The sequence below is a fragment of the Accipiter gentilis genome, chromosome 14, assembly GCF_929443795.1.
Source record: "Accipiter gentilis chromosome 14, bAccGen1.1, whole genome shotgun sequence".
In the NCBI taxonomy this organism is placed as follows: Eukaryota; Metazoa; Chordata; class Aves; order Accipitriformes; family Accipitridae; genus Astur; species Astur gentilis.
The window spans coordinates 33205937-33220614 of NC_064893.1; the positions used below are offsets into that span (position 1 = coordinate 33205937).

The 14678-nt window shown below is 47.4% G+C and overlaps 2 protein-coding genes across 3 annotated transcripts; one reads left to right on the top strand and one right to left on the bottom strand.

The window, feature by feature from the left end:
- Positions 1-1085: 1085 nt before the first annotated feature.
- On the bottom strand, positions 1086-9499 carry PLAGL2 (PLAG1 like zinc finger 2). 2 transcript variants are annotated; one of them, XM_049816674.1, is made up of 4 exons: positions 9416-9499; positions 6318-6427; positions 4456-4851; positions 1086-3526 (listed from the first exon to the last, which is right to left on the bottom strand). In XM_049816674.1, the coding sequence occupies exons 3-4, from the start codon at positions 4716-4718 to the stop codon at positions 2305-2307; spliced, it is 1485 nt and encodes a 494-aa protein (XP_049672631.1). In that variant the 5' UTR covers positions 4719-4851; positions 6318-6427; positions 9416-9499; the 3' UTR covers positions 1086-2304. The 2 variants fall into 2 exon arrangements, with proteins under 2 accessions (XP_049672631.1, XP_049672632.1); XM_049816675.1 differs by lacking the exon at positions 6318-6427 and having other exon boundaries at positions 9416-9474.
- Positions 9500-9509: 10 nt separating this feature from the next.
- Positions 9510-14634, top strand: POFUT1 (protein O-fucosyltransferase 1). The gene is made up of 7 exons (XM_049816676.1): positions 9510-9735; positions 9809-9930; positions 10101-10283; positions 10881-10993; positions 11688-11880; positions 12137-12379; positions 12808-14634. The coding sequence occupies exons 1-7, from the start codon at positions 9576-9578 to the stop codon at positions 12994-12996; spliced, it is 1203 nt and encodes a 400-aa protein (XP_049672633.1). The 5' UTR covers positions 9510-9575; the 3' UTR covers positions 12997-14634.
- Positions 14635-14678: the final 44 nt, after the last annotated feature.

Sequence of the window (14678 nt, forward strand, 5' to 3'; positions counted from 1 at the left end):
CATATAATTGTTAACAGTGTGAAACTCTTTAATTTGCAAAGAGAAAAGCAATACAAGACAGGCCTGAGGTATTCAATGACGGTAAACAGAAGACTAGCTGAAATGCCCTATTTACCTTTTCTATGTTAGAGAACAAGAAGGCACTCGTTGAACTTTGAAAGGCAACATTTTATAGTGGAGAAAAGGAAGTACTGCATTTAACTCGGGGAGATCATTGCCACAGGATATTGCTGAGGTAAATAAATTTTATATTACATTTTGATACAAAAGTATTATTTGCAGCATTGCTGGCTAACCTAAAACAACTGATCTATGTTTTGGAGAATCAATGGATCACTAAACAGTCATTCTGGGAAGAGTTACTAAGCTAAATTAAAAATAAAATTCTTGAGTAAAATGGAAAGGGGACAAGCCTATGAACAAATGAGCCACGGCTAATGTCACGCCGTGGGATCAATGGCTCAGCAGAAAGTAATATGCGCTGACTGAAATGGATGTACTCTGGGGAGACGAGGGAGGACAGCATCTGGCTTCACTGATGGAGCTGAGATAACAGAATAGAGGTAGATTTTGCATTTTCTAGATTTATGCAGAGCAATATTGACAGATTTCCTGGTTTATATTGGCCTACAATGGTTCCTCCATGCTGAGGTATGAAGATCTGCATGTCTATATTCATAAACATGCACCAATGTATAGGAAGATCTACCTCCGTATGTTACCATCTGCAGCACAAGTGCCCAGGAAAATGAGAGCAGGAGACGATACAGATGCTAAATGACATCAGCAGCTGGCTGCCACTTACCAGTGTAACCCTTCTGCCCTCAGTAGGTAAAGGAAGTCCATGGAAGAATTTAAGAGGTGGGGCAGAGAGCAGGACTTTAACTTCAAGAGGCAAGGCTCAAGAAGGAGAGAACACAAAGGCCAGTGGAACCAAATCCTACGTGAAAGGGTGACTGCAGGCCCAAACCCTCAGCATTTGTTAGAACTATTAGTGTTGGGGAAAGTGCCTCAAAATACACTGATAGAGTGTACATGAAGCTGGGACCAATTTTTCCTCCCGATTCCTGGATGTCATCACCCTAGGATCAAGGTAAAAATATATCTCTTGAGAGTGCTTCGTGGATAAGCCAAAAGGGTATTGACCTCACTGAACTGTTGTGGTAAAAAACCCTAGAAACTCGTACTCTGTTCCTCAGCTCAAGGGAACCCACGGAGAGGGGACCTGCAGCCTGTTGTCATCCATGCCTTGTACGACAGTACTCAATACCGCCAGCCCCGAGCTCCTAACCTAGCTTTTTCACATGCTTTGGTTTTCAGAACAGATGCATGATCTGTTTGCCTGTGGGAGATATTTAAAAGGGCTCTATCCATACACTGCAAAAACAAGCTAAGTTGTGAGAGCTGCTCCATCCTCTTGACTCGTGGACAGCCAGAGAGAAAACACGGGAAGCTGCTGCCTACAGTGGCAGAGGCTGAAGTGGTCCAAAAAGCAGTGTATTTCCCCATGGGGGAAGAACATGATAAGTGAAGAGAAATCAGTGCAACCTGACTTCATTGTGTAAACAGTGTTCTAGCTACACCAGATATAAAACCAGTGTATTCTGGTGCCTCCTATTTTTGTAATGGCGGAAACAGATTTGTGTTGTGTAAACAATGTTCGCTGTAATGAGTTTAACCTAATGGCTCCACAAAGAAGAATGAGGTGACGTCTCTGAATTCACTATGTAAACGGTCTTGTTGCTTAACACTGATGTGGAGTAAGCTGTATTCGGTGCAGTAAGCTGTGATGGGATGAGAGGTAGGGGGGAAGGACAGCTTCTTCCCCGTTGGCTTCATACAGAGTGGGTTTCCTGACTTCTTCTCCTTCTCCATGTGGAGGCGTTGGCTGTTTTGCCAGAATTGCAGTGTGATAACATGAAATGGAAGCTGGACTCTTCAAAAGTTTAGCCCAAGATGAAAGAGTCTCAACTCCTTCTCAGGGACAGTCCCTTCCCGAAGAGGAACACAGCTCCAGGATCTCAGGGAAGGTCAGTGCTAAGCGCGGCTCCTGATTCACAGATTAAAAATTAGATAAAATATATCCAGTCTATTAGCTGAAATCTTTTCGCTGTACAGGACTGGGACTTGCACAGGGCTATCTGCTGTTCCAGTCTACAAGTGCTCCCTCCAGAGATCAGAAACCTCCTGTCTGAAACAGCTTTGCAAAGCTTTCACACCCCAAAGGGAAGTAAGAGTTGTGCGTTTTTAAGGCTCTCCACAAAAGGGTGATTGAAAGATCTGTTCTCCAGTGCTATTTTCAGCTTATTGGAATGCCTGGTGGAAACGTGGCAGCGTGGTTGTGCTCAAGCTGGAGGTGAAGACAGGGGGCAATGAATGAAGGGGCCCAAAGTTCAGCGAGGCCCCAGCTCCAGGAGATTCTTGAGGTTGATGTTGCAAAGTGGTAAGCAGTGGCTGTGTCTCCCCCTGTGAGTAGCCCATGACCAATCCCCCTGATGATACAGGTGGATTGCAAGGAGGAAGATTTAGGGGGAGGAAGCCAAGAAGATGAGAAAAGTCCATGTTAGCAGCACAGAGAGCCTCTGAAAGGTTAGCAGGGCTCTTGGAAAGCAAAGCCTCATCCAGGGGGGGTGGCTGAGGTGAAGAGGACTGAGGCTCACCAGATGAGAGAGACAGGCTGCCAGGGAAGTCTGACAAAAAGCTGTCCACCTCTACTTTGGGTAGTTTCTCAGGCAAATATGAGGTAGATCCAAGCTGATACTTTGGAGGAGGTTGCGGTGGGGAGGAGATGGGAGAAGAAGACTCCAGAGGATAGCTCATTCCCATTGGAAGAGAATTAGGAACCAAAGAATGGGGCATCCCTGAGCTTGGCATGGTTTGGAGATGTGTGCTGTACATGCCCACAGGCAACATGCCAGGGAAGCTCTTACCACCTATCATGTCTCTGGATGCCATACACAGGACAGGACTCAACTCTTCCTTCACTGCGACAGATGAGCTGCAGCTTAGGAGACCCAGCATGTCAACTGGCTCTGTCTTAATCTTCAGCAGTTCCTGGGAGTGGCTTTTCTTCATGTGCCTGGTCAGATGATCTTTCCGCCCAAACCTCTGAGCACAGTACTGGCACAAGAAGTCCTTCCGCCCCGTGTGCACTACCAAGTGTCTCCGCACATCTTTCCGGGTGTAGAAGCGCCTATCACAGTGGTCACACGGATGCTTCTTTTCCTTAGCTCCACCAGAAGCCCGCCTAGAATGAGCTTTGAGGTGCTCCAGCAGGACTTGGGTACTTTCAAACGTCTGGAGGCACACCTTGCAGCTGAGATCACCGCTGGCAGCTGCGTGCATGGCCAGATGTCGCCTGAAGCCGAGTTTCGTGTTGTAGTTCTTGCCACACTCAGGACAGTGGAGGGCCTCCTTGTTGGGATCATGGGTCTGCAGGTGGTTGCGAAGGTGATCTTTCCGGTGAAACATCTTCTCACAGTACATACACTGATGAGGCTTCTGAGCAGAGTGCGTGGCCATATGCCTTTTGGGAGAAAAGCAGGAAAGTTTAGTTTAGTTTAGCTTACAACCCCTAAGAGAACACATGCTACTTTTTCAAAATTTTCCTTGTGTTCTACACTCTATGCCATAAAAAACCCAGATGACATTTTACCACCACTAAAGGATGCTGCCCTGACAGCCTCGGCAGCAGGGACTCTCCAGGCACAGAAGCACAACATTTCAAGCAACAGTTAGAGTCTGTCTCAGCAGTGCCCATCCTCCCTACAATGCATCACCTCTGCACAGGTATACTTCAGTTGTCTACTCAGCTCCTGTTCTCTCTGCTGAGGCTATCAAAGGGGGAAATGACAAAGAAAACCTTGGTAGTTTATGACAAGAAATGCTTGCCTGCTGGTGAGACGGCTTCATTTCATCAGGAGGCATTAGATTGTGGCAATGTCTGTTGGCAGCCACTGTGGACTGATTTCACCTTGGTGTCTTACACTGACACCTGTGGTTCATCTAGTTTCAAGTTCCTAGTGATCATATCATTTAATTATTCTATGCTGTATTTCAGTACATAAACGGGAACTCTACTTCTTCATGCTAGAACAACAGCTGCCATAGAAATATTCCTGTGATTAAAGTTAGAGGGCTTATGAAATGTGAATGCTATTCTTGCTTTTCATTTTGTTTTTTAATGTGAACTTCACTTTCTGCTTCAATTTCCTCCTTAGTAAAACAGAAAACAGCTTGAGCTGAGGGTAAGTATTATCTGAGGTTCTCTGGAAGGTGCTTAAAAAGATGCCAAGTGTGGTAACGTCTGGGACTCAACTGCTTTGCAAGGCAACAAGGGCATTTCCCCTCCTCCACCTTCTCAGAAATTCGAGCAAAAAAAACATGTTGGAGGGGTTTTCCCCCCTCGTTTGGCAGGGGAGCACTGTTCAGCAGAGGCACTCAGCAGTTACCTACCTATATAGCTTGTACTTAGAAGCAAAGGCTTTGCCACAGTGCAGCTGAGGGCAGTTGTATGGTCTCTGCTCAGTATGAGAAAGTGTGTGAGTTCTCAGCTTGTCCACATTAGTGAAGGAGGTCTCCGATATTTCACATTGGCATTTTCCCTGACTTTCAGTCTCGTCACCTCTTGGTTTGGGGACTAATTTCCAGCCTGTCTCTTCCTCCTCCTGCTTTGCATCTTGAATCCAGTTGGGAACACTGGGAAAAAATGCCGTCATGGCAGGTCTAGTAGAACATGGCCATGTCAAGCAGAACTCCGGCCTGCAGGCGTCTTGCCGTGATGTTGTCCTGGTACAGTTTTCTGTTGGAACCCTCTGTGACCAAACTGCTTTAATAGCAAAACTTCTTCATCTGAAATCACAGAAGGGTTGGTGCTAAGACACTGCATCTTTCACCCATGCAACAAACAGGTGTGAGCATTCAACAAGCATTATAAACATGTGAAGATGTGTGTTCACAGACATGCAAAACTCCCATCTCCAGAATGTGTTTTGTTCTTTTCTCCCTTAACCCGTTACCTGAATAAAATGATGTTAAACTTTTTCTGAATTACACTTTTCAACTATTAAGAGCTAGTGTTACCTGTTATGTGCATTTTGTCCTGAAATATTGTAGACACGTGTCTCTGTAGCTCTAAATACCTCACCTTCCCCCGTGCTTCTCAACCCCTTTTTTCATATTCTTCATAGTCTGTTCTCATTTGGTCTTGATCTTTGCTTGCATGGAATTCCCTTCTAGAACTTCTCAGAGAAACTAAGGTTCTCTTGGTTTTGTTGCACTAGTAAGACCATCTCCTAGCAAACCAATCTGAATTACCACATATGGGTCAACAGGGCCGGGGAAGAAAACTTGCTATTATCAGCAACATTACACCTTTTTCAGGAAGGCAAAAGATGCTGCTTTGCTTCAGGGTGTGATTAGTCATTGTATTTTCACTTTTCTACTGTGGGGCAGATTCTGTCTCTCTGGATTAGCAAGTTTTCTACAGTAATGAGCAATTTTAAATTATTTTTTTTCTTTTACACTCTCATCCATTGATAATGGAAGCTCAAACTGTTTCCTGTTCAACAAAATGTACCTCCTGTATGCTCTGCTGGCTTTCATGCTGATGAAAATCTACGTTAATCTCTTAGCAGGTTGTTCTTGAGTTGTGTTTGTCTTGTTGGTAAAGTACTACATTTTTATATGGTCGTACCAACACCTAAACTGGTAAACGGTTAGCTGAAATAAAAACCTCAGAAAAGATCTCTTTCACTGAATTTAGCTGCCTGAGAAACTCTTCTTCTTAAAATAGCATCAAACCCTCAAGCTCTTTCTCACTCCATGATTGCTTCAGAGGGAGGAACTTCCTGCCTGCACATCAACATGAGTGCCAGTTGTGGGCAGGATGTGCAACTATGAGGGAACTAACCACCCCCCATTAAGAAAGTGCACCACTGAACGTTATGAATAGCTGAAATAACAATAACTGTAACTACACCACCACTCACAGTACCATGAATGGTTCCCTCAGGACGGAAAACACTGGGAAATGGGGTGACTCCAAGAAAACGTGTCACTCTGAGGTTTGGAAATGTCCGTTAAGAACAGAATTCAGTTTTGTGCAGGCTGAATCTACTCGGGCAGAGCAGAACAATAAAGGACTAGAATTGCTGAGGTGCCACTTTGGTACAACCCAGTGTGATGTGATGGCTGCTCCTACCCCTCAGGGTGCAGGAGTCCTGCATTTCAGAGCAGTCTTCCTTTGTAGGCGTCTAAGACTGTGAATATTTCACCTCTGTATGAGATGTGTGCCAGAAAAGATAAGTGTTCTCTACCTCCTGCTTCAGAGCTGTGCATGCGTTCCGGGAGTCTCTGTCACTTTCGCCAAGTAGTTGCTTCTTTCCCTCTGAACAAGCTCAGCCATCTGTGCCAGTTTCAAAGCTACCTGAAAGAAGACAGAGCTTGAATTCTGCTGTCTTTAACATTAAGGCACATAAACTATAGCCTTCAGAGCAGAAACCCAAATACAAATGAGTTAAGATATGGTAATGTCTGTAATTGATTATTGTAAAATTTCACCAACTTTTCTTTAAAATTGTAAAGGTCTAGCAAGAAAAACCTATCTACCTGTTTGGGTCTGTGTCTAAATCTAAATGTATGTCCTAGGACACTCTGACAGCTACGGAATAAGAAAGAAAAAACAAGATGAGGGTCTTGCACAGTATCACTGAAACACGGTAGCCATGGAAGCTTAACAACAAAATTCATGCTTGGCTAGAAGACTTTTTGCATGATCTAGATATTTACATTTTAAAAAAACCTCAATCAGTTTTCTTAGTAACAAGAACATTTCCAGTGTGCTCCCTATTCATTGTAATTTGAGCTACCAGAAACAGTCACCACTGCATGGAAACACTTCACCTACATTTGCTCAGAGAACATCTTTTATGTCACGGCATTGGTACCAGCACTGGGAAACCTGGTTATCTTAGAAAGTTTTGTACTAGTCCTTGAAAAATATGTCTAGCCTATGCAGCTCCAGAAATCTCTGCTAAATTGCTTACAGAAAACCCTCATCAGCAGATGAATCTTCTGCTTCAGTTCTACAGAGGTTAAGAGGCTGGCGGGGTGAACACAGAGCTGGAAAAAAAGACAACCCACCTGAGAGCTGGATTCCCACTGGCTGCCAACTTATGTGACATATTTCATTACTACAGTCATCAGGTTTTGTGCAAATTCAAGCTAGAAGAGCTCATATAAGCTGATGGATCATATGCTATGTATGAGATTCCACCCACTTGTCATTGTACAGAAAACAATGAAGTATGTCTGCGTTGGTACATAGTACAAAAAAGCTCTCAGGCTTCACAGAAAGTCCCTAGGATAGAGTCCACCACCTGCTTTGACAGTTTGTCCCACTGTTTAATCCTTCTCAAATTACGGTTCAATGATACAGCATTTCTGCAGTTTCTGCCTCTTGAAGTCACTCCTGTGACACAGAGCACAGTTCCTTGGCTGTGCAGGAAAACCTTGTAACCTAGGCTGGGAACCAGACTGGGGAACTGCCCAGGTTAAAAATAATCAGGAAAACATAAAAAGGAGCCTGGATGAGTTCTCTGACCAGACCAACAGCAAAGCTGTCTGATCTGGCCAGAGCAGGTATGCAGCGGCAGTCGGAGGCAGGGACACGGGGCCTGGCAGGCTGCCTGACCAGCCCCTGGACTATGGAGCTGTGGTTTCTCTTTTCTAAAGGGTATCTCTTGTGTCTGATTTGAATTTCGCTGTCCTTGGCTTCTACCTGCTGAGTCCTGCTGTGCCTTTGCTAAGGAGCTGCTCCAGTACTGTCACTTTTCTTCCTGCAGGGACAAAGAAGTTGGCCTAGGAACTCCTGCGTCCCCTCAGTCCTCACCACCTGCTTGTGCACTGCACTGGCCCAGCTGTTTTACAGCTGCACAGTGGTGTTGCTGAAGGAACTTACCCAGCTGAAAAGTAACTTCTTTTTAAATTTTTCCTCCCGCAGCCTGATCAGTCACCCACTCAGGTTTGCTAAGCTATTTTAAGTTGTTAAAGCTTAAACTTGCTCAAGCGGAAGGTACCAGCTACGTGGCAGAAGGCAGAGGCCAGAATCCATGGTGGGCACTCAGCCTCAGCCTGGTGTTATGCCTGCCCCAAACCCACCTTCTGCAGCGATCCTGGCTGCAGTGTCAGGCCTGGCACCGACCCGGCCAGGACACGGGTGCACTCATGCATTTATTGACCTTCCTACATGATGATCAGTGACCATAACACCTTAAACTGCTGCAGCAACATCCCTCGGAGCAGGTCTTTCAAAGACCCCACACAGCGTAACAAAATCTATACAATGTTCTAATCAAGTCCAGCTCCAATCCCTGACTGTGAGGCTCTGCTTGCAGACCTCAGATCACTTTGTGACTTTTCTACATCTTCTACCATTTTCCAATACTGTTTTTTTAATTATAAGGAAGCAAAAGTGGATACCAGACCTAGATGCAGAGCACCAGCCTTGCCAATGCCACACCTGGATGTAAAAATCACTCTCCTACCTCCCTACACATCTTGCGTTGACCCTTTCTTTACAGTTTTCCTACAGTCACAAACACCAACTCATATGTCATTATGATGCCCTGATTTCCCCTCTGAAAACCATTCTTTTCTTACCGTGAGTGGCTTTGGCCGTTTCTAGGTATGTAGGTTTTTACATCCCAACAGGTTCATTTTTCTAGTTGAGCTGCTCAAGGCTCAGTATCGGTTTCCCCCACTTGATCCCTTACAGATTTTGGAAAAAACTCCCGTGTAAAGCTTGCATTTACTTTTAAAGACCAGGGAAAAGCTGCTGCACCTTTCCTATGGGATGTAACCAGACACACCACCCCCGCAAGATGATTTTCCCACCTGACCGAGCTCCTCTTTCCCTCTCCACTTCCCTGACATGACAACACACGGGATTTTAAAAGCCCAAACCCCTTCCCTGCAACACCGGGAAAGCCCCAAACGCCAACACGGCTCCGGGATGATTTATTTATGCCACAGAAACCCCGCTTTTTTCACCGACTCGGCCCCAAAGTGGCTGCAAAGCCCCCCCCGCCACGACAGAGTGCGGCCGTGCTGCTTGCACCGAGAGGGAAACGGGAGCCCTCTCTCCTTCCCCCCCCGCTCCCCGCCACCAGGGAAAGGTCCGTGGGTGCAGCCGGGCCGGTGCCAGCGGGAGCACACGTGCCGCCCCCCCGTTACCATGGCGCAGCCCTGAGGGGAGGGAGAGGCGGGCCCGGCCTACGCCCCCCCCCCCCCCCTCCTCCTCCTCCACCCCCCGAGGGGACCCCGCCGCCGAGGGGAGGGAGGAAACCGCCGTGACGCCGCCCCTCACCCCCCTTCCTCCGCTGCCGCCCCCCTCCCTCTACCCCCCCGCACTCACCCCGTTCCCCCGGGCCCCGCCAGGCGCGGCTCCGGCCCAGGCCCCGGCGGCCCCATTGTGCGGGGCATTGTGGGAGTGACGTCGGTCTCCCGCTTCCGCCTCGATGGTGGCCGCTTCCCGCTAGAGAGGCCGTTCTCTGCGGGCCCCGGGGCATGCCGGGATGGGGCCGCCTCTCGTTGACCTCCGCCGAGCAGTCATGGCGGCGCCGCCGGTCCTCGTCCTCCTCTTCCTCCTCCTCCTGGTGATGGCGGCGGGAGGAGGCGGCGGCGCGGCGCCCGCCTGGGACCCGGCCGGTTACCTGCTCTACTGTCCCTGCATGGGTGAGGCTCTCCCGCCCGGCGCGGAGCCCCCGGCGGAGGCCCCGGCTGAGCCCCGCTCTCGCCTCTCTTGCAGGCCGGTTCGGGAACCAGGCCGAACACTTCTTGGGAGCCCTGGCCTTCGCCCGCGATCTCAACCGGACCCTGGCCGTGCCGCCGTGGATCGAGTACCGCCACCACCGCCCGCCCTACACCAACGTGAGACCCTCCCCGGGGGGCCGGGCGGGGAGGGGGCGGCGGGCAGAGGGTCGTGGTCTTTCCCGGGGGGGAGGTGAGGTGCGGGGCCCGGGGAAGGGAAGCTTCGCTCCCCGGGGCTCTGCTCTGCGTTACCGGCAGCCGGTGAGCGAGGCGGGCCCTGTCCTCCCTAGCTGCACGTCCCCTACACGGAGCACTTCAAGCTGGAGCCGCTCCTGCAGTATCACCGCGTTATCAGCTTGGAGGACTTCATGGAGAAGCTGGCACCCGTTCACTGGCCTCCTGGCAAGCGAGTGGCTTACTGCTTCGAAGCGGCGGCTCAGAGAAGTGCTGACAAAAGCACTTGTCCCATGAAGGTGAGTTCCTCCTGCATGCCCCACGGGCGCAGTTTAAGCCTGCTGCCGCTCCAAAAAGAGTGACCGGCTCTTTCAGGTCACCATTGATTGCAAACTTAGGAGTTATCCACCCCAAATCAGTCTGTGTGGCGTTGCTTTCACCGCTTATCAGTGTGGCTTGGGGCGCTTGCATGCTTTTCTTTGTCAGCAAATGCTGGGGGTTCAGGAAGATGGTCTGTGTGAGTAGGTGTTATCACTTCAGACTTGATCGTGAGCACAAGGAGAACAGATCTGTAGCTTATCTTCTACTGGTCTCTGCCCATTTCCCATTTGTGGTCCAGTTGTCCACCTGGTTTTAAAGCAATCTCTTTTAAATACAAGTTTGAGAGCTGTGCTGTTCTTGTAAGACAGCCTTTCCGTTAGTTCTCAGCTAACTTTCCTTAATGCGTTTTGCTCTCTCCTTCCTGTGGAGCTGATATGTGACAAACAGGCTGCTGTATTCGGTCTGCTTTCCTCCTGTAACAGAAAAGCTCTTCAGCTTTGCTCCCCAGGATCTTCCTAGGTCTGCCTTTCAGGCTCTGTGTATGCACTGAATGAACGGTTGTCTTTCCTTTGCAGGACGGAAATCCATTTGGTCCGTTCTGGGATCAGTTCCAAGTGAATTTTGACAAGTCTGAGCTCTTCAAGGGAATATCCTTCAGTTCTGCGTACAAGGACCATTGGATTCAAAGGTAGCGAGACGATGGAAAAGTGCTGGCATGCAACTAGAGAATAACTCACAAAAACAGTTCTGCTAGCCACTGTGTAAAGCCTTTGTATTTTGGGGGAGAGACTGAAGTGGTTAGTTAGCAATATAATTAAAAATCTTTATGCTTTTTCCATTAAATATTCTCTGAGCATCCTCTTCCTGTGGGCAGTATTAGGCGTGAACTCTGTTAGCCTGATTGATTTCTGAGCCAGTAATATTTAGTTACAGTATTTATTGGCTACGTATGTAATTATTCTTCAAAAAGAATTTGGCTCTCGGTTCCTGATCATGAACTGTATTTTGCTGGTTACCTCATGTTTTCAGAGCTACGAGCGACTTTAGTGGTATCATATCAGTAAGTTTCGGTGACAGAATTGCTCTAGTCTGAGGTGAAAACGTAAGGTCTCATTGCTTGGTAGCTCATCACTATGTGTATGAGATTCTTAAGCCTTTTTGCCTGTCAAATACAAGGTCTGAGGTAAAATGCAGTGCCAGAGTTTTCTTCAATGTTATGTTCAGATGGCAAAATAGTTAAAGCTGATCTAAATTTGGAGCAATAGATGCTGCATATTTCAGTGTGTTCATAGTTTCCATTCTAACCTTTGCGGTAGTCATTGTGCAAGATGATGCATGGAAGGTTATGTGGTGTTTCAGATTGTTGGGGTTTTTTTCCTTAGGTTTTCACCCTCTGAGCACCCTGTACTCGCCTTACCTGGAGCTCCAGCCCAGTTTCCAGTCTTAGAGGAGCACCGGCCCCTCCATAAGTATATCGTGTGGTCTGATGAAATGGTGAAGAAAGGAGAAGCCTATATTCATTCTCTGCTGGTCAGGCCCTACGTAGGAATTCATCTGAGGATCGGCTCAGACTGGGTACGGCTCGTGTGTGAGGCTGGTTGCTGTAGCCTGTGCAGTTGCTATAGGTTGTGGCTAAAGCTCTGTGGAAGAAGCTGCGCGAATTGGGGCTGTCCTTCTGGGGTGGCATTCAGTAACTCACTGTGTGTCAGCAGTGCCGTTGGGATTCCTCTTTCAAACAGGCTGTAACGCTGCTGGCAGTGGCAGGGGACATGGTGGTGTTTTCTCACACTGCCATTCAAACATGGTATCTTCTCTTTTCTTCTTCCAATAGAAAAATGCTTGCAATATGTTAAAGGACGGGACAGCTGGGCCGCACTTCATGGCTTCACCTCAGTGTGTGGGCTATGACCGAAGCGCTGCGGTCCCTCTTACCATGGACATGTGCCTGCCAGACCTCAAAGAGATCAAGCGTGCTCTCAAGCTCTGGGTGGAAAAGACAGAAGCTAAATCTGTTTATATCGCTACTGATTCTGAGCCCTACACAACGGAAATACAGCAGTTCTTCCAAGGAAAGGTAGGTTTTTCAGAAACCCGTTCCGGCAGGAGTGCTTTAATAAAAACCTTCCTTGGATTTTGGCCCGTTGCTGCCACGGACGGCAGGCAGGCAGTTGTGTAATATGTTATTCACAGACAAATATTGGCATCTCAAAGTAAAGTTTACTCGTAGCAATAAAAATTATACTGTAAAACTCTTCCTTTCCTAGAGGTTGAAGAGCATTATCCTGCATGGTAGTAAATTTCTCCTTGAAAAAGACTTCAATTAAACCTAAGTGATTTTCAAAAATGTTTTGACATTTATCTATTCATAAATGAGTTATAGGGCAACTTAAGGCAGAATCCACTCTCTTTTTATTGTATATTCCCATTTCTAATATTATGCCAAGACATTTGGATTGTAATAATAGATAACTGGATTCATCTACTTTCCTTGTTTCTCTGCAGGTCAAGGTTGTAAGCTTGCAGCCAGAAGTGCCTCAGATTGATTTGTATGTTCTTGGCCAGTCTGATCATTTTATTGGGAACTGTGTCTCTTCGTTTACTGCCTTTGTGAAAAGAGAGCGCGACGTGCATGGAAGACCCTCTTCGTTTTTTGGCATGGACCACCCACCAAGATTACGGGACGAATTCTGACCAAAAGAGGAGCTGGCTCTGTAGTTCTCAGGGCTCTGAGCTTGGTACCTTGCTGAGAGACCGCTCAGTGCTAATGGCATTCTCTTGTGTGCAGAGCGTGCTGCCAGGCTGCCGCAGACCTGCTTCAGCCCTGTGATACTCCTCACAGTCACTTCTAGATTGTTCTGCCTGACTTCTCCTGTATTTCCAGCGTGAGGTCAGACAGAAATTTTAAATCATGTAGTTTATAGGAAACTATAAACTATATATAATTTTTAAGATGTAGCTTATATAGCTCTCCATTCTCACTATTTGGGGTCCACCAGCAATCATGATGAAGCAGCTGCTCAGATTTCCTCTTCTCCATTTTTTTTTTTCCGTTACATTTAAGTTTTACCTGGAGATGTTGTGAAGCTTCTTGTCCAAAACTGACCATAAGTTCTTTTTAAGTGCAAAGTATTGCCAGGAATATCACAGTCCCTGGAAAGGGAGTGCAAGGTAAAGCTCAGGACTGGAAATTAGCCCTGGGTTTTATTGAGTACCGCTGTTGCCTTACTAGAGCTGTGTCACCTCAGTGCCTCGGTTTCCATTCCCTTGTCAAAAGTGATTTCACGCCTGCTTCGCAGCGGTGCCGTGGGGCACCTGCATCTCTTCAGTGGTGCTAGAGAAGTGCAGGGTCGGGGGGCATGTTTTAATGTGGCAGCTGCCTCTTCAGCCCATCTTTGTGTGGAACTGGGGAGAAGGCGTTTGCAGGGAGACAAGCAGGAGATCTTTCACAGCCAGTTGAGAGTTGGAGATTTACGGCTCGTAGCTTTGTAGCTGTTGACGTCAGGTGGAGGTCTGTGATGGGAATGAAACTGGTTCTGAGCAAAGACTTTTAAAGTAGCCATAGTGGGTTTGGTGTACGTTGTACCTAGGTCTGTGTTAATGGTTTCTGGTTTTTGTCTATTTTTGTACCTTGTAAAATAACCCCTCTGACAATAGAACCCTTGTCTGGGGCTTAGTTCCAGGGGAGATAGCTGTGGGAAGCGTTCCCTTATGGTGAAACAGCTGCCCAAAAAATGTTCATTTGGCCCAGTACAGTTTAGTGCCAGTAACGCTGATAATCCTGATGTGGTGAGACTCAACTTGAGCAATGCCTTTTGGTATTCCTGTGACTTTATTTTTTTTGTCCAAAGACTGAGTACAGAACCCGCTGTTCATTTTTTAAAAATGCCACTTAGGTGAAGCTGTGGTATCAGGGCTGGCTGCCTCTAGTGCACTATTAAAGAATGCTGTCCCGGCGTGTTTACGGGGCTTTAAATGTCTTTCTGGTGGTGGGTTTTTTCCTCCTTGGAAATGTTCCTGAGCTTTGAAGGAGTTTGAAGGCTCAAGAGAGGGCTAAATGAGAAGATCCACCAAATGTTAGGGTGGCAAAGACTTGTCTCTTGTTTCTTGGCTTCCAGAAATTCGGGGGTTTGGTGGTTTCAGAGCCTCTGGCTGGGTGCCTGGATGCTGCCCGGCGTTTCACTCAGCTTCGTGATACTGGATGATGCCGCCTCATTGTGGAGCAGGGGCAGCCTTTCTGCATCGTCTATGGGAAGATGATGTATTAAATGTTGTTTTTTTAAAAAAGGTATTTTTTGTAATAATAAAGACCTGATTTTGTATTCGCTCATACTGCACCGACATTCCTTCCTCCCTCGCGGGGTGCCCAGCAGCCG